Here is a 20,137-nt window from a genome sequence, read left to right as displayed (position 1 = left end):
ATCTTCACTGGAACAATGCAGCAAACCAAGGACAGACATGTGGGCAAGAGAGCAGGGTGGAGTGTTGAAATGGCAAGCGACAGGGAGGTCTGGGTCATGCTTGCGGACAGACCGAAGGTGTTCTGCAAAGCGGTCACCCAGTCTGCGTTTGGTCTCTCCAATGTAGAGGAAACCGCATTGGGAGCAATGAATGCAGTAGACTAAGTTGAGGGAAGTGCTCCACCTATCAATGGCTGCTTGTCCCAACAAACGCCCCCACCCACCCTCCCCCCCCCCTTAAACCAGCTTATATTTCACCCCTTTCCTAATTTTACTTAGTTCTGTTGAAGGGTCATGAGGACTCGAAATGTCAACTATACTCTTCTCTGCCGATGCTGCCAGACCTGCTGAGTTTTTCCAGGTATTTCTGTTTCTGTTTTTGTTTTGGATTTCCAGCATCCGCAGTTTTTTGTTTTTAAATCTATTTTACATCTTCAATTCACTGACTAATGGATCAGATAGGCTATTTTCTCCCTATATCCAGGTTTACCGATTCAAAACAAAATGGTACTGACTAGTAGTCAAAGATGGGGCACAGTAATGATTGGATGCTTACTGTCTTAATTCTAATATCAGAATCGTAGCTCTTCCTATAGCAGTATGAATTTTTCATTCCATAGACACATTCTCATGACCTGGCTGAGTGATTGCTGACTTGTGGTAAATTGTGACACTAGAAACCTGATTGAAATGTAAATTTATTTCATATTGGGTTTACACAAAGCCTTCATCCCATCAGTTCAGGCTGCATTTGTACTCAGACCTCTACAGTTAAAAATCAAAAACCTAACCCCTTTCTGTTTTTCTTTTAAATTATAATTATGGTTGTTCTGAGGAGCAAATGGCCATGTCTAACCTAGATTATGCAAAACCCTCCATCCCTAATAAACATGAAATTCTGAAAGTCAATGTGTAATTCTACTGCGATGTGGAAACTAATATATTGGCTGGCACAAAATGATACACTCCTCTAACAAATAGAATAATTAAAACATTGGTCTCTTTATATTTGCTTAAAGAGGCTCTGCAACATGCTGGGTCTTCTGATGCTTGAAAGGAGTATCTCATAAAAGTAGCTGCAGTTTTTACATTGTGCAGCTTTCATTTTCTGTCCCTCTACTGTTCCAGTCAGGAGAGGGAGGTCCAAATAGGTCAACAATGTGAAAATTACATTGCTGGATTGTATGGATGGGCTGAATGACTGTAGCCCGAAACAAAGGCAGCAAACACTGCTGTAGGGGGACTTTTTAACTTGCTCCTATCATCACTACTACGCCCCATCATTTCACATACCTTCATTTAAATGCCAGTGCAAAGCCGGGAATAAAAATCACCCCCAAAGAAGCATTAGAAAATCAGTTTTGTACTTTTCAGTTCCCCTTGACATAGATTTTGTTTTCCTGGCAGCAAATAGTGCTCTCCCCTTTTACATTTACTGCTGCTGCAAAAGACAGGACTGCTACCTAAGGCAGCAGTATAACATACATAAGAGAAGCAGGCCCCGCTATCATTTTAAGTGGGCGGGTCAATTAAGGCCCGCCCAGCGTGACGTCCGGCGGGAAGTGCTGTGCTCTTCCTGTCTGGATGGGAGGGCTATTATCCAAAAGCGAGAGTGCGTTCTTTCGCACATGAGCACAAAAGAGCGCACATCTCCCTGAGGCAAAGTGCTGCCTCAGGGAGATCGCTGACAGTTTTAAAAATATGAAAATTAGAAAAAAAAATTCCCTAACATGTCCCCCTCATGTGACAATGTCACATGAGATGGGACATGTTCATAATTTACATTATAAGCTTATTAAACTTTTTAAATCCCGACATGAAACCTCATCCCACCAGGGCTCCTGGCCTGCCCACCAACCTTAAGGTTGGACGGGCAGGTCCTTTAATTGTTTAAATGATCCTGTCAATGGCCTCAATTGGCCATTGACAGGTCGCCGGGCGCACAGCTGATTTCACTGTGCCCCCGCCTTCTTGAAAATTTAAATGGGGCAGAATGATGTTGGGGTTCCGCCCAATGTCATCCTGTGTCATTTTACGCATCAGTGAGTGGGCCCCACCACCTGCTCACCAACGGCAAAATTCAGCCCATTGATTGAGGATCCACCAATGCTTGTGGAATATACAATAACGCATTAGATAAATACTGATGGATCCTAAAATCAAATCAGTTTCAATCTTTTATATCTTATTGAATTTTTTTTTAACTGCAGCTCAAAGTAGAAAAAATTATTGATAAAAGGAAGGCCACTGGTAATAATCCCAATGGTCACATTAAAGGAGAAGTAAGAGGTCTAATTCCTGAAAATAAATCTCTTGAATTTCGAATTTATACCTCCAGGACATCAAAATTGCATGTTTGGTGATATTCCACATCAAAATCATGGATGGTGAGCTCAATACTGCTGCCAGAATCTCCTTGAATGAACCAGATGCATTCCCGATTATGTGGATACCTGTTTGGATAGCCTGGGCTGTTGAATCCTCCTTCAGACCCAAGCAAATCTCCACCACATCCTGGAAAAAAAAATGCAATGAATGTAAAGCAGTGGACAGTATATTCACACACTTTGTTACTCTGCAGCCTGCAGAGCAGAGCCAATCTGACAATAATCATTTGTACAAAGTGGTGACAGAGCTGACAGACGAACCATTTAGGACAGTTAAAAAGAGCCAGAAATGGAGGTGTCCCCCATATGATTGGAAATGGATAATCAATGCAAGGTGCTAAAAATTCTCTTCTGACATATATTCCACACTTTGCAGGTAAAGCATCACATTTTACAGCTAAATGTGCTATCACATGTAGGATATGATGCACAAAATTATGCGTGTGCCACTAAGAAAAGGGGGTAAAAATATTAATTGAGTGGTGGATGCAAAACCATCAATTTTCTTATTAACCTTTGGTGGTTCCCCTTAGGCACCTGATATCAATGTACCATCTCTGAATGGAGAACAAGTGCAGCAAAAAAAATCAACTGCCTGTACGTACTCATTTCTATCCGAACTGTTGTTGTTGTTTTGCTCTTCCTCCATCATTGAAAGAAATAGGCTCATTGTTTTTCAGGAAGCTATTTCCTCCTTGGTCAGGTATGAAAGTTTGATAGCATGATTGAAATGTGAACAGAAATACTTGCCTGGCAAAACAAAATCCTACTTTGAGGGCAGTGGCACTTGAAGACCCACTGAGAAAATTAAAGGTCTGATTTTAACCTTACCAGCCTCATAAAATAGTTTCCAATTTTCACCCTGAATAGGATCAATGGAATCCTTTTTAATATATTAATGGTGGGTTCCAATTGTATCTTTGGGATCAGGGTGAAATTTTTACTAGGTGCCCTGAGCAGGAAATGACAGTCAGAATTCTGTCAAGCAGGCCAGTGGCAAGGAGGGTCAGAGCCAGAAGAGACACAGGTAATTTAAAAACGTTTCTTGTGAAGCCAGGAGGTGGAAGCACACTCTTTGGTGACCAACAAGGCAAGTTAGTTAAGGAAAGCCAGCAAAGATTTGTTGGAGGTAAATTCGTCTAACTAACCTGGTTAAATTCTTTGATAAGGTGACAGAGAATTTTGATCAATGTAGTGCAGTAGAAGCTGCATTTACGACCAAGTCTCACCTGGGAGGTTTATTTAGAAGATGGACGCTCGTGGAATAAGGAGAAGATAGAAGTATAGATACAAAATTAAATCAGTAATAAGAGGCACAGGGTGGATGGATATCTTTCAGACTATGAGATGGTTTGCGGTGCTGTTCCCCAAAGGTCAGCTTTGGATCCACTACGCTGCAACTTTATAAACAACCTAGATTTGGGTGTAAGGAGCACCATCATAAAGTTCGCAGGTGATATGCAACTTGGTAAAATAGTAGATAATGCTGAGGATAGTCAGAGGCTTCAGTGTGACAGGATGGTGAAATAGTCAGGAATATGGCAGATCGGATTTAATGTAGAGAAGTGTGAAATGATTCACATTGAGAGGACTAATATAGAAAGGCATTTATATCATAAACGGCACTATTTTGAAAAGAGTAGATGAGCAGAGAGACATTGGTGTCCATTTACACAAATCTTTGAGGGGCAGCAGAGCAAAATGATTAGTTAATGTTGGCCTGCAGGGTGCTGATGGGACTCAATGATGTAATGTCACTGAATATCAAAGGGAAGCAGTTAGCCTCTCTCTTGTTGACATGATCTTGACTGGCACTTGTGTGGCATGGATGTTAAAATCAGCAAGACCTCATTTTGCTATTGGTGTGCAGACAGGAAATTAATCCACCAATGCAATTTCCCACCAAAAATCTGCAAGAAAATAACTATATTAAAAGTGGCTCGGGGTGGTAACGCAGTGGTAGTTGTAAAGCTTGGAATCAGATAAAAATCTCGCTTAAGTATCTAAAATCCCCAATTTTGGAAATGTCTTAGCTGATTACTCTCTGAGTGTAATCAGAATCAAATTTGTCTAAAGTCATCAACTGCTCAAGGCATATTTCTGAATTGTTTTCTCTCCTAATGTTCATCAAAAGGAAGTGTGGATTTGAAAAGAAAAGAAAAAGCAATTTTCTACTCTCCTCATTTCTCTCACATAGCTCAGTGACTGAAACTGGGGCCTTACTGGTCTTTGACACTGGGGACCAGACTTCCATAGAATCATTTCAGCTCCAGAGGCCTTTAAAAGTGGTTGAAGGGAAGTGGATGCAGAAGTCCTCCTCCCATTTCTGGCAGAACCCATTTTTGCTGGCAGGAAGAAGCGGGCAGGGCATGAATCACAAAGGCAGGAAACCCAAGTTAAACAGGGCCATTTGAAATTAGTGCTGAGTTCAAGCAGATCCCATTTTCGTTGTTGCAGGGGCCTTAACCTACAGTGTTGGAATCATAAGTTTATGAAGGAGGCGTAAATGCTTGCGAATGATGGATAAGATCTGTTTAAGCATTGTGATTTGAAGTTATTTAAATTCCCAGCTATTTAAAAATGAAAAAACAGGCTGTAGCTATCAATTATTATAAAAAAAAACTCACCGCTGGAACGTATTGGTTTACAGGCTGTCTGATGTAGCTTAGAAAAAAAGTATTAGTCAGTTGTTCCTGCAGTTTCAATAGACTTAATTGTTGACATTTCACAAGGGCTGTTACTTCAGCTGAGCCTATTATGAATGCTTGGCTGAGTTTCAAAAGCTCTAAAAAATATATCTCAGTGGGCGGGTGGGGCTGAGTCCACATTTTGATCAACATTCTTAAAAGGCTATTAACAAATTATCTGCCTTTGAGGTGCTTAGTCAAAGAAGTTTCTTTGTTGTGACAACAGATTGACTACTTGAAAAGAATTAAATTTTTTCAATGGGTTTCATGAAGGAGAGGATTTTTTTGGTGTAGGTGAGTGAGAGTTATCTTAGATTGTTAGAAGAATTTTTTTCCATCTCCACATAGCTCATGATGTCTGACCATAGTGGATATTGGATGAGCGGCTATGGAGGTGGTATGGTGAGGTAGAAGGGGACAAGGAGGTGGCATGCAGATATGAGGGGGCATGAAGGGTGAATGGGGGTGTTAAGGAGTGAGGGCTATAGGGTCTAACAGCCTTTTATACAACTAGCCCAAAGTCTCAGAGAACACAGGCTGGCCTTCTAACCAGCCTGACTCGGCACTCACCTACCTCTGTGTCCGTCTCTGAACTGCATACTTACATGCCTACTCACTGCACATGTTTACTCACACACCTACTAACCCATGTATATGTACAGATAAGAATGCACATGGAGGTACCTATACTCAGACTTTTACCTACAACCATGCAAGACATATCCTCACTCACATGCATGTTTGCGCAGATTCATACACGTGTTCAAACATATTCATATATATAAATACCCACAATGCTCATTTTCTAGGCTAGAACATAACACTCATTGGGTGGGCAGTGCCCAACCCGACCGAGTGTAAAAATGACACACTGGGCGAGCGTCTCAAAGTCATCACACACTCACGCAATATTTCAGTTGGTAGGCACGCGCACACGCGGGAGTCAGCAGTGCACCCTCCGACAATTAAAAGGCCTATTAAGGCCATTACAAAGGTAATTGAATTTACCGTTGGCAGGCAGGTGAAAAGGCCAAACGGCCTTTGCACTTTTTAGGAAACCTCATCCACTGGCAGGATGAGATTTCCAACAGCTATTAACAGTTAAATAAAAATTAAAACATTTCATTAATAACATGTCCCTGCTCATGTGATAGAGTCAATTGAGGGGGCATGTTTTATAACATTTAAAAAATTTTCATTTTTAATGTTTTAAACTCTTCATCTCCCTGAGGCAGCTCTGTGGCTCAGGGAGTTTTTCAAGCGCTCACCCACCCGCATGTGCAAACTTGCATTCTCACCCTCCTCCCCCCACCCCCCACACAGTCAGCGCTGCCTTGCATGTTTCAAGCTGGGCGGGCCTTAATTGGCCCACCAGTGTGAAATTGCAGACCAGCGCCGATCGCGAGCCCACCCAATGAAAGAAAAATCCTCCCCCTAAAGTAGCCCAGAATCTGATGAAAAATAATCTTCCTTCCCTTTCAGAAGTTGTAAATAAGTTGATAAATCTGTGTTCAAGGCTATATGAATAGTAGTTTATCACAAGTCTTGTTCTCCTCTTTCATATTTATATTTCTAGCATGGGGTTAGTGGTCTCACAGTAACTTTCTAATATGGCACAAAAAGAGATCCGAGTTCAGGAATGTTTATTATTCATGTTTCTGGAGGAGAATTGTTAGCACAAATATCATATTAAATATAGCCCTAGATACTGAGATCATCAGGGTTCTCAAGCTCCTTACTGATGATGGATTCCTTTGGCTTTAAAGTGCAATCCTCATCCTGACATTTCAAGATTTGGACATAGTCCTACTTCTCCAAAAGCTCAAAGTGAAACTGCTGCATCTTGGCTGAACTTATCTAAACTGTCAAAGGGCAACGAGGGTCCTTCATTTCTTTTATTTCGAGACGTTAAGATGATGGGAGGGGCGCTTCAGGGGCAGAAGTTGAAAGCACATTGAATGTTTGAGTTTCAAAGTAATAAGTTAGGGTAAAATCGAGAAGCCTGAAGTATCATTTTCTGTAACATATCTGAAATAATATTTTCCCTATGCAGTTATGGCATTTCCACACTTTGATCTTATACTTCGAAATTTATCAGAAAATAATACTTTGGTAAACAGTATATGAGGACTTTGAGAAACTGCACAGGATAAGTGTAGCTGGTGTGGTAGGAAGAGGTGATTTTGAGTCTGTGGAATCGTCCGGTCCCATTGGCGACAGGCATCATGGTGGGTGGTTGGGTGGGGGGCGGGGGGGGGCGGGGTCAATATGGAAAGAGGGCTAAAAATCGGCTTCGCATCATTATAAGCCCTGCTCACCAGAGTCATATACCCCACATCAAATTTACCACCCACGTCTGCATGACTGCAGAACGATGTGCTTCAAGAATGCATCTAAATGGTGTGCACCTGGTGACCTGAGCTTCGACGGGAACTCGAGAGGTGAGTGCACAAGCTTTTGCGCAGTGCTTGTGAGAATCACTATAGGGCGTCATGGGTGAGGCTCTGCGCATTCAGCGGGTGGCATAGGCAAGTGCTTTATTCCCAGCTGGCTTTCAGTGTGGTGCTGGAGCAAGGGCTCCAGTGCAGGTCAGGCCGGTGGGGTGGAGGAGCAAGGCAGCACAGGCTGAAGCAAGTACACAGGCACATGCTGTGGTGGGGGTGGTGGGATGGGGGCGGGGGAGGGGTAGTGGGGAATGGAAGTGGCCATGCACTTGGAAAAGCTTTCAAAAGTGAGGGTTCTTCTGCAGCTGAGGCTGTTCAACAATAGCTCCATTCACATGCTTGGAATCAGGCCTCTGAAGATCTTCTGCCCATTCAAGCAACGCTAAAGCATGAAAGTGCCACCAAATGCTCCAGAACGTTTTACCCTTGGGCGTAGGCTGCAAATTAATGTGCATTTTAGGGGACAGCAGAACAATTAGCCTACTGGGCAAGTTGTAGAATCCCCTTGCGAGAGGTAGCCATGGCGTGACCACTGGTGGGGGTGCTCACAGCCCCGTGCAATGTCTTTATTCAGGTTTGGAGCAGTATCCCTCATGGCAGCCTCGCAGTGCAGGTTAGAAGAATGCCTGTTCCCAGCTGAGAGCTCAGCATGTAGCCCAGTGGCCAAAGCTGCCGCCAATCGGTCAAGTGGAGTGGAGCGAGGTGGGTGGGGTTTCAGGCAGCCATGAAGCGCACTACACACTGGCCATCCAAGTGGTGGTCAGCACTCTCCTGCTTGTGTGAAGGGGCCTTCAGACTTAACGAAGAGAAGTTCTTAGGACACACATGCTAACCCACGCATCTCTCTCTTTCATCTTGCAGGAGTACATCAGGATCATGGAGCCTGGTGATGCCTCATGGCTGACAGGGAGCAGAGAAGAAGAAGAAAGCAGCAGAGGCACCTGGTTCAGCAAAAGGAGGAACACCTCCCTTAAGTTGAAGGGGCAGCAGGGCCTATTGCGCATGCAGCTAAAGATCCACAGAGAGCCGTCACTCATAGGTGCTTCACTAGATCCAGGGTCTATAGACAGCACCTGTCATTCCTGCAGATGACTGAGAACCAGTGTCCCCGAAGATTGCACATGTCTGGGGAACTGGTCAGTCACAAATGCCACCTGCTGCAGGATTTGATGCCACAGGGACAGGGAGGGTATCCACTGCCAGTGGCAGTCAAAGTGACTTAATTTTTAACCAGTGGCTCCTTCCAGGGCTCCACCGGTGACCTGTGTGGGATCTTGCAAGCCTCTACGCACAAGTGTATCCAGGAGGTCACGGATGCCATCTTTGTGAAGGCATAGAATTTTGTGCATTTCGACCGGGATCAGGAAAGCCAGGAAGCCAGAGCAGTGGGATTTGTACAGATCTCTGGTTTTCCACAGGTGCAGGGTGCCAACAACTGCACCCTGACCCTCCATGGCAACAAGCAGTCAACTACGTCAATCACAAAGGCTTTCACTCGCTGAATGTTCGGCTGATTTATAACCACCACAAATGTAACCTACAGGACTGCGAATGATTCCAAGGGACCGTCCGCGATTCCTACAACCTTAGCTGGTCTCAGATCCCTGACACATTCCATGGTCTAGAGAGGATGCAGGATTGGCTCCTCAGAGACAAGATCTACCCACAGAGGACGTGGCTGATGACAGCTGTGCGGCAGCCTCGGACTGCAGAAGAGTGAAGTTATAATGAGGCTCTTGCCATGACCTGGATTTTGGTGGAGCAAATAATAGGTATTTTGAAAATGAGGTTCCGGTGTCTCGAGAGGTCAGGTGGAGCACTGCAATACAGTCCGAGGGTGTCGGGCATCATCATCGCTTGCTGCACGATACACAATCTGGCGCTGCAACGGGGGGAGGACCTTGCTGAGGAGGAGATTGAGGAGCCGCAAATGTCCCCCGATGAGGAGGACAATGAAAGGGCTGAGGGTGTTGAGGTTCTCAAAGGCGGAGATGCTGGTGATGAGGCCATTGTACTGGCTAGATGAGGCAGGCTTGCTTAGCAGGTCCTCATAGCCGCAAAGATTCATGAAAGATCATGACAAGATGCAGTGAGGACAGTCCTGGCATCCTCACCTTATATCTGTGAACATTTGACTCCTGTGTGGCTGATGGCAGTCATAGTCGCTAGATTCCAGGAGGATGATGACAACATCCAGTGAGGGCACTCCATTGATCCTCACATTGCCTATGTGAATGTCTGACTGCTGTCTGGCTGAGGGTAGCTTGTTTGCGTCTGTGATCAGGGTCACAGCATGGAGATGCAGTCATGAAACTTTATATGCACCTGATCCTTTGTCAGCCTTCAGTACCTATCCTCTTCAGGAGCACACCTGAGTAACTCACCTGCTGACTCCTTAAAGCCTGTCCACCATCTACAAGGTTCAAGTCAGGAATACTCCACACTTGCCTGGATGAGTGCAGCTCCCACAATACTTAAGAAGCTTGACATCATCCAGGACAAAGCAGCCCGCTCGATTGGCACCACATCCACAAACATTCACCCCGTCCACCACTGACGCACAGTAGCAGCAGTGTGTACCATCTAGAAGATGCACTGCAGGAATTCACCAAGGCTCCTTAGACAGCACCTTCCAAACCCACGACCACTACCACTTCGAAAGGAAGGGGCTGCAGGTGGATGGAAACACCTTCATCATCCTGACCTGGAACTATATCACCGTTCCTGCACTGGCACTGGGTCAAAACCCTGGAACTGCCTTCCTAAGAGAACTATGGGTGCCAACAACACATGGACTACATCAGTTCAAAAAGATGGCTCACCACCACCTTCTCAAGGATAATTAGGGATGGGCAATAAATTCCAGTCTTGCCAGCAACACTCACATCCCAAGAAGGAATAAAAAAATCTCGATGGACCTTGGTATTTTTCATCTAACAACTTACATGTTCCACTTTTTTAAGTGTAAGACATGCTCCTTCCCTCATGTGCCAAAGAGCAAATAGTGGCGAAGATCTATTAAGTCCGACCTTCACATCTACCCACATTTCTTGGAGTCCCTGTATTGTGACTGAGTCTGTGCCTGAATGCTAATGAGGCTGAATTATATACCAGGCCCTCCTGCTTCACTTTCCTCTCATAAGAACTAGCATCTGACCAAATGGATGAGTGCCTCAAAATGCTAGCAGTAGGAGGTTGTTTTGGGACAAGAATGCCACTGTTAGTATCAAAACGGGCTTCAGATGGGTAATACATTTTTTAACCCTCTCTCCACTGCCCACTCCACCTCAACCCACAGAACGATCTTTGTACCACCCTTACACTGTACTTACTGAGCATTCGGCAGAAGACCAAGAAGAAATGTGATCCTTATATCCCTAAAATAATTTAAACATGAATCATGGTTTCAAAATGAACAACTGAAAACTGCTGGTGTTTTTTTGTGGCTAGTCTTTGTCCTCCTTACACTGCTATTTTTGGAGTAATTTCATCAATCATATTAAAATAAAGGGAACTATTTCCAGTAGTTCTCTGTGCAGGAGACTGTAACTTCCTTTCACATTTTCTAATGGTTCTTTTCCTGCTTTGATTCCTTATGGAATCACTGGTTAAGGTCCGTCCAAACCATTCTAACATCAACAGCTTCTGGTTAATTAAAAACAAATTCTGATTTTTTTATTTTAAGAGCAACTGTCTTTCTACAAAACCAAGTGATTGAAAATCTTTCATTTAAGTGTCAAATATCCAGCATAAACTAATCTAAGCTAGGAGGTATGGTGGTAAAAAAGCAGTGGGAAACATTTAAAGAAACAATTCAAAATGTTCAAAAAAATACATTCCATTGAAAAACAAAAACTCAGCGAGGAAGGTCCATCCTAGGCATACTAAGGAGGTTAAGAATAGTATTAGGTTAAAAGAAGAGGCTTATAATGTTTCAACAGTATTAGTAAGTCTGAGGATTGGGAGTGTTTTAGAAATCAGCTAAGGGCCACTAGAAGTTGATCAAAAGAAAATGAAAATATGAGAGTAAAAGGGCGAGGAATATAAGGGAGCAACTAAAGTAAAGTTTGGTCCCTTAGGCGGATGGGATTGTCCCAGAATCGCACTAAATGTGGTATCTGCTGGCCACAATGACAGATTTTCATGCCACATCGTTCCCTTCCTGGCACATCCTGCCTCATTAATAATGCATTCACAGGAAGCATGCCAAGTCGCTGGAAGGCAGGCTCTGATTTGTGACCTCACAGCTTCCTCGCTCCGGAAGCCATAATTAAATGCACCAGATCGCAGCCTACTTCGTGTCTACAGACCAGGACTGCTCCAGGCCACAGATGGCCCAGAAAGCAAAGGTGACAGCAGCCCTCTCTTTGGGAAGCCTGCTGGATTCAGCAGAAGGCCACTGTAAACTCCTCTACCCTCCAACTCTGGAGTTCCACCAGAGTCACCAATCTGATCTGGTTGGTCCTCACCTCCAATGGAGCATGTGTCTTCCTCACTGGAAATAAGCAGACCAGAAGACCCGTAACAGTGCTTACCCACACCCGCACCGCAGGGACACACACCTTAGTGGGATCTAGATCTAAAGCAGGGTCGGGTTCACAACCTGGCGGACACTGTATGGACATGTCTCCGCAGCAGGAGGAGGCACAGCTGGGGAAGAGGCATCTGTGAGGTCCAACTCAGATAACGAACCTCTGGATTCAGCCTTCCAACTCATCACTGGAGAGTCAGCAGAAGAACGGGGGAACATCACACTATTGGAAGCCCTCAACAGAGAGGCACACAAGTCAGAGGAGTGCGTCTGACTGCTCTCTGATGAAGCGATGCCCACATGTGCGCCCATGGAGGTCTCCATGGGAAGGATAGTGGAGACCATGGAGACCCTGGATTTACAAAAGGGAAATCATGCTTGACAAATCTACTGGAATTTTTCGAGAATGTAACGAGTAGAGTTGATGAGGGGGAGCCAGTGGATATGGTTTATTTGGACTTTCAGAAGGCTTTCAACAAAGCCCCACATAAGAGATTAGCGTGTAAAATTAAAGCACATGGGATTGGGGATAGTGTATTGAGATGGATAGAAAACTTGTTGGCAGACAGGAAACAAAAAGTAGGAATAAACTGGTCTTTTTCCGAATGGCAGGCAGTGATCAGTGGGGTACCGCAGCGATCGGTGCTGGGACCCCAGCTGTTCACAATATATATTAATGATTTAGATGAGGCAGCTGAATGCAATATCTCCAAATTTGCAGATGACACAAAGCTGGGTGGGAGGGTGAGCTGAGAGAAGGATGCAGAGATGCTTCAGGGTGATTTAGACAAGCTGAGTGAGTGGACAAATGCATGGCAGATGCAGTATAATGTGGATAAATATGAGGTTATCTACTTTGGTAGCTAAAACAGGAGGGCAGATTATTATCTGAATGGCTATAAATTGAGAGAGGGGAATGTGCAACAAGACCTGGGTGTCCTCGTACACCAGTCACTGAAGGTAAGCATGCAGCTGCAGCAGGTGGTAAAGAAGGCAAATGGTATGTTGGCCTTAATAGCGAGAGGATTCCAGTACAGGAGCAGGGATGTCTTGCTGCAATTATACAGGGCCTTGGTGAGACCACACTTGGAATATTGTGTGCAGTTTTGCTCTCCTTATCTGAGGAAGGATGTTCTTGCTGTAGAGGGGTTGCAGCGAAGGTTTACCAGACTGATTCCTGGAATGGCGGGACTGACATATGAGAAGAGATTGAGTCAGTTAGGATTATATTCGCTGGAGTTTAGAAGAATGAGGGGGGATCTCATAGAAACCTATAAAATTCTAACAGGACTAGAAGGGTAGATGCAGGAGAGATGTTCCCGATGTTGGGAGAGTCCAGAACTGTCACAGTCTGAGGATATGGGGTAGACCATTTAGGACTGAGATGAGGAGAAATTTCTTCACCAGAGAGTGGTGAGCCTGTGAATTCGCTACCACAGAAAGTAGTTGAGGCCAAAACATTGTATGAGTTTCAAGAGGGAGTTAGATATAGCTCTTGGCGTGAAAGGGTTTAAAGGATATGGGGAGAAAGCGGGAGCAGGCTATTGAGTTGGATGATCAGCCATGATCATAATGAATGGCGGAGCAGGCTCAAAGAGCCGAATGACCTATTCCTGCTCCTATTTTCTATGTTTCCATGTTTCTATGTAACAGAACATGAAAATGTGTGCAGACCTGCACTCCATCAGAGTAGCCATTGGTGAGATCTTGCAGTGACAATGCAAGGGAGAAATGGGGACATTGACATCCCTCTAGGTGCTCCTTCTCCTGAAGGAGTCAGGCTGGGGCCATCAGGCACCCGAAGAGGGGAGGAGCAACAGCTGGACACCCCTGGGTCACCCACTCAGGAATCTCAGAGGCTGTCCAGTCCCTCCGAGTCCCCTTTGCCTGTGACTTCCTCAACCTCACCTCACCTTCTGTCACCACAAATGGGACAGTTGGCCCACAGGAGGACAGCCAAAGCAAGCCAGGCCCTCAAAGCCTCGGCTGTCCAGAGGACACATGCCAAAGTGATCAGAGGCAACAGGGCCAACTATTGCACAGGCTGTCTCCACCCCTGCTGCAGATGTCAGAGCAGCAGCTAGAAGAAGTGTTAGGCCTAAAAAAGTTAAGAAATTCTGATCACAAGTGGCTGCACAGGTGAACATATTTTGTCACTTTACAAAATGTATTCACTTTCACTGAATAATATGTAATGTTGTCTTTTAGCTTCTTTAACAGACTTCGCAAATCCTCCCCCTGCATCCCCTACCACTAGCAGTTCAGCTGCGTGCGGCCAGACCATGTGTGATTCTGGAGGGAGAAGTGTGGGTGTGGCAGGGTCTTTCAGAGCCTCATGCAAGCACTCTCCCACACACACAGAGCCTTCATCCATCACATTCATCTCACTCGCCCAAGCATTCCAGCATCCGTAGTATTTTGCTTTTATCCAAGCATTTTCAATGCTGCCTGCTGGGGGTCTCTTTCAGTTCTCCATCTGAGCTGACCAGCATCTCCACCCACCCACTGATCGCACTCCCATGCAATACCTGTGCCCATCCAATACGAGGCTCCATTCACTTTAGATGTGAAAAACATGGTCGTAGTCAAGTTTCTCATCAGTTCCCTTGGCCTTTTTTGACCCCAGTCACTCGTCTTTTCCCCATTATAACTGACCCGCCCCCACTGGCTTCACCTTTGACCTCCCCGTTGTTACCTTACAGCCCCAACCCTTGTCCTTCACAAATGTCCAGGTGAACGTGCACATTCCCTACCTTCGTGAAAATCCCACTCCCATCCACAGTGATCTCCCCAACCTCCTCCTTCCCACCCCCACGTTCCATGTTTGCCTCTGCATCACCACCAACCACCCTCGCCGCTCCTTCTACTGGTACTGGCACACCCTTACCCTCCCACCCTATGGGCTCCTTCTGCCCCCTCTCACACTCAGCATTCCATTCTGCCACACCCACTCTGAGCTTTCTCCCCAGGAGGTAGTCACTAACTCCACAAACCTCTCCCTTGCATGTTCACCTAGACATTCCACTTCCCCCTTACTCCTTCTTCCACCCTTACTCCTTCCTCCCCTCATACTTCTTCCCCCCTCCAAACTCCCTCCTCCTGGACACCTCCCCTACCCCCCAAACTCACTCCTACCCCCAGACACCTTCCCGCCTACAAGCTCCCACCTTCTCCCCCCCAAAAATCTACCTCCCCACTTGCAGCATTCTCCCCAGTTACACTCTCCTATCTCCCTGACACCTCCCCACCAACCCCCAACCTCTGCCCTTCCAACACCCTCTCCCCCTCCTCTCAACCACAAGGCCCTAAAGGTAAATTCTGACTTCTGCACATCATGCTTGCCCAGATGTGTTCTGGACCGGCGTGTTTTCCTGTTGATTTAACAGTAAATTAGGCGTGGAATGAGGATTCTGGTTGTATTTACTTTGCATCCCATTAGCTGGATGCAAATCAGGTTCACCCCAGTGGGATTCATGATCTGTCATGGCGGACACCATCATATGATGGTGCTGTGATTTCACACTGGTGTGAAACTAATTTCTGCCCCTTCCGCCAAATTCTTCCCCCACCCACCCACCCACGACGCCCGCTACCAACGTGAATGGAAAATTCCAACCTTTGTGACTGCTTTCATAGTAGAAGACACAAATTATGTACAGAAATAGAGGATGATCTGGGGACTAATAACAGTGAGGAAACTAAGGTAATTAATATCAGCAGAGAAACAGTACTGGAGAAACTTAAAGTACTAAAATCAAACAAATCCCCAGGACCTGATGGCCTATACCCTAAGGCTCCAAAGAGAAAACTGTAGAGGTAGTAGATGCACTGGCTATTGTTTAGCAAAATTCCCTAGATTCTGGGGTGGTCCCAGCAGATTAGAAGTTCGCAAATGTAACATGTTATTCACGAAAGGAAGGAGAGAGAAAATACGGAATTACAAGCCAGTTAGTCTGACATCAGTTTACGGGCAAGTGATGGAAACTATTATTTCAGAAGTCTTAACAATGCACTTAGAAAAGCATAGTATTATTAACACAAGTCAACATTGCTTTACAAAAGGGAAATCCTGTTCGATAAATTTGTTAGAGTTTTTTCAGGATGTAACTCATAAGGTAAATAAAGGGGAACCAGTAGATGTAGCATACTTGGATTTCCAAACAGCATTCAATAAAATGCCCCACAAAATGTTAATAGGCAAGATAAGGACTCATGGAGTTGAGGGTAATATATTAGCATGGATAGAGGATTGGTTAACAGACAAAAAGCAAAGAATTGGGATAATCTGGGTATTTTCAAGTTGCCGGGCTGTGACTATTGGAGTGCCGCAAGGATCAGTGCTGGGGGCTCAGCTATTTACAATCTATATTAGATGAAGCGACAGAGAAAAATGTATTTATGGGCAGAAATCTCCCCCCGTCGGGGGCGGGCACGAACCTGATCGGCGCCCCCGATTAGGGCCACGCCGCCATTTTACATGGGCCAATTAAGGTCAGCCCAGCGTGCCACACACCCGGAAGCGCTGAGCGCTCCCTGTGTGGGCAGGGGGTGGAATTCCCTTCGTTGGGGCCTGCGCTCTTTCACGCATGCATGCAAAAGAGCACAGAAATCTCGGAGGTGCCTCAGGGAGATTACTTTCACTTATGAAACATTGAAGAAAGTAAAAAAAATTTAAGGACATGTCCCCTCATGTGAAACTGTCACATGAGCTGGTACATGCTCATTAACTTTTTCAAAAAATTTTATTTAATTAATAAACCTTTCATGAAACATCATCCCGCCCGTGGATGAGATTTCATGAAACATGTGAAGGTCGCCTGGGCTCTTCGCCTGCCCACCAACCTTAAGGTTGGACAGGCAGCATTCTTCACAACTTTAATTACTTTCTTAACGGCCTTAATAGGCCTTTGAAAGTTCAGCGGGCGGACAGCCGAGTTGGCTGCGTGCCTGCCAAACTAACAATCTAAATGACGCACGGTGACATCGGGACGCATGCCCAACATCACCACATGTCATTTTAATTGTTGGCGAGCAGACCCCACTCCCACTCGCTGGCCCAAAAATTCTTCCTTATGTTTGCTGTCATGGGAATGCAAGCTGTGAGGAGGACACAAAGAGACTGCAAAGAGATATAGGCAGATTAAGTGAGTGACAACAAGATGGCAGATGGAGTATAATGTGAGGAGATATCAGGTTATTCACTTTGGCTGTAAAAATAAAAGAACAGGATATTTTTTAAAACTTGTGAATGTTGTTGAGAGAGATTTGAGTGTACTCGTACAAGGGACACAAAAGGTTTGCATGCAGTTACAACAAGCAATAAGAAAGCAAATGGCATATTGGTCTTCATTGCAAGAAAAGATATAGTTATATTTAAGGCAGTACAGCAAATGTTCACTAGATTGGTCCCTGGGATGAGAGGGTTGTTCTATGATGAGAGGCTGCATAAATGGGTCTATATTCTCTGGAGTTTAGAAGAATGAAAGGCAATCTCTTTGAAACATTTAAGATTGTGAAGGGGATTGACTGAAAGTTTGTATCCCCTGGCTGGGGAATTTAGAACAAGGGGGCACATTTTCAGTATAGAGGGCCATTCATTTAGGACCGAGATAACGAGAAATTTCTTCACTCAAAGGGTTGTGAATCTTTGGAATTCTCTACGGCAAGGGTATGTGACATCATTGAAAATATTCAAGGTTGAAGTAGACAGATTTTTGGTCTCCCGGGGAATCAAGGGATATGGGAAACAGGCAGAAAAATGGAGTTGAAATACAAGGTCAGCCATGATCATTTTGAATGGTGGAGCAGGCTCGAGGAGCCATATGGTCTACTCCCACTCCTATTTCTTATGCTCTTATGGAAAATAATATACATCACATTGAAATATGTCATTATATCACGAGTTCACAATGTTACTGTAAAATACCATGTGGCCAATTTCCTCCTTGGTAATGAAAACAGTGCTCATTTAAAGTGCTTTAATTTTAGAAATCAGAGATCGGGGAACAATAGTTAGCTAAATGAAAGCTTTATGAATGCACTAACCAGACAATGATTTTTAACAGCTGCCATAGAGTAAAAGTGAAAATATAGAGTAACAAATAGTTTTTTAATTCAGAAACCCAAGTGAAGAACCAAAACTCAAAATGCTAGACACTAATAAGAAAACAGGAAAAGAAAAGGTGAAACAGTTCAGGAAGTCATAAATAAATGATAGCATTATTCAGTTTTAAAAGCTTAAAGTTTGTAGGAGGAAGGCAAGACTGAAGGATGTAAGGAGTTCCAAAGTTTTGAGGGGTTTATCATTAAGAAACTATTTGAACAATTGTAAAGTAGTAATCACAATTAAAAATCACCTTGATCATGAAAAAAAAAGTATTGTCCATTTTCTGGGGAGAGATAGGAGTCTGTGGAGCTAATCCCATTTTCATCATACAATGACACCATACAATGTATTTTTATATGATTTATGTAATTTTCTCACATGTTTGCAAGAAAGGTGGGCTTGCATTTTTTAGGAGGGCAGTGTCCTGTTAAAATTATAATCTGCAAGTTATCTAGAAGTGCTGTTCAAAGTATTGCAAACCTGGAAAACCTTGCGAACTTCTACATGATATAACATTGCCTGATACGACATATTCAAAGAAGGTTTGTTAAATTGGGATAAATTTTCATCTTCCCCACCTGGGGGATAATCAGCCTGAGTGAATTGCCAGTCTGTATTGGAGACCACCCAATTCTCAATCAACTGGTAACTGGTGAATTAAAGTGCAATTCTTCAGAAATAGTTTTGCTGGATTTTCCATTTGGTGTTGGGATTCCACATTGGGGACATTTGCAGGCCCCAACAGCACACGTTGTTGGGAATAGTCACAAAACAATTTTTGGTGAGTTGGCCAATTAGTGGCCAGAGGGCATACTCATTATCCATTTCAGAATAATGGTCAGGCCCCCAAGGTTGGAGGGTCAATAGGAGACCTTCCAGCGATGACACATTGGCAGATCTACCATCTGAAATGGGAGCTGTCTATGCCTACAGAGAGAGAGAGAGAGAGGGCAAGATGGAGTGCCTCATAATGAAGGCACTCTCTGAAGACTAGGTAAAAAAAGTTTGATTTTAAAAAGGCCACAGCTGCCAGGCCTTGATTATGAAAGGACAACCCGTCCACTGGATGGCCGAGTGGCCATGGCAGGTGTAGGGGGTGCCCCAGGCGGGATAAAGCATTGTCCACTAACTCCCCATCTTCCTTCTGGAGGCTGCCTCCTCTCACTGACCATGTTTTGGCCCGCTCTGTGGGGCCCACCTACTGACTGAAAAGGCTTCTTAATGACCTTATTTGGCTGTCTGTAGCTAGCAGGCAGGTAGCCATTCCATGAGCCCTAGCCATCTGAACAATGGCTCCTCCATAGAATTATGACAGTAAACCAGCATTATGGCCAGCAGAGTGAAATTCCAGGTCTTTACACCTCCAGGCCTGCCCTCAGTAGCCTTCAAAAATCCTGCTCAGGAACTCTGTAATATCAAGCACAGAAGCCTAAGGCAGTGCTGTGCCAGGACATTACTGTCTACCCCACTTTTCGGACTGGGTATAAGAAGTTTTACTTTACATCTAACTGCCACTGCTGACTTGGCAGTACTTTCTAGTTGACTGGGCCCCTAAAATGGAAAAGCTGCATTCCCATCACTAAAACATCTCATCTTTGTGGATACAACATTCACAAACAATAGGTTTTTTTTTAAATCTTAAAATAATGGCGTAAAGGTGGAGTAACTATAATACATCAGATCTGAAGATTTTCACTGACAGCAAATATTTCCGGATTGGCAGTTTCTAACTTTACCAAGAAATGACCCTGGCCCAAATACTCTTCAATGAAGGTATTAACTTGATATAAGTTTACTTTTTACTCTCCCATCATGCTTATTAGTTTGTTACATCATTACAACTGATGAAATAAATCTGTACAAAAACAGAAAATGCTGGAAATACCCTGGGCAGAATTTTCTGCCTCCCGGACGGGAGGGCCCGACCCAATCTCCAGTGGGCG

General features: G+C 44.5%; 1 protein-coding gene across 1 annotated transcript in view; it reads right to left on the bottom strand.

The window, feature by feature from the left end:
• cubn (cubilin (intrinsic factor-cobalamin receptor)) overlaps positions 1 to 20,137 on the bottom strand; it is a 457,032-nt gene that overhangs the window by 262,698 nt on the left and 174,197 nt on the right. The window contains 1 exon segment of the mRNA XM_041183948.1: positions 2,372 to 2,553. Within this exon segment, the coding sequence (XP_041039882.1) occupies positions 2,372 to 2,553 (182 nt within the window).

The sequence above is a fragment of the Carcharodon carcharias genome, chromosome 3 (genome assembly GCF_017639515.1).
Source record: "Carcharodon carcharias isolate sCarCar2 chromosome 3, sCarCar2.pri, whole genome shotgun sequence".
Lineage (NCBI taxonomy): Eukaryota > Metazoa > Chordata > Chondrichthyes > Lamniformes > Lamnidae > Carcharodon > Carcharodon carcharias.
This window is presented reverse-complemented; position numbering and strand designations above follow the sequence as displayed.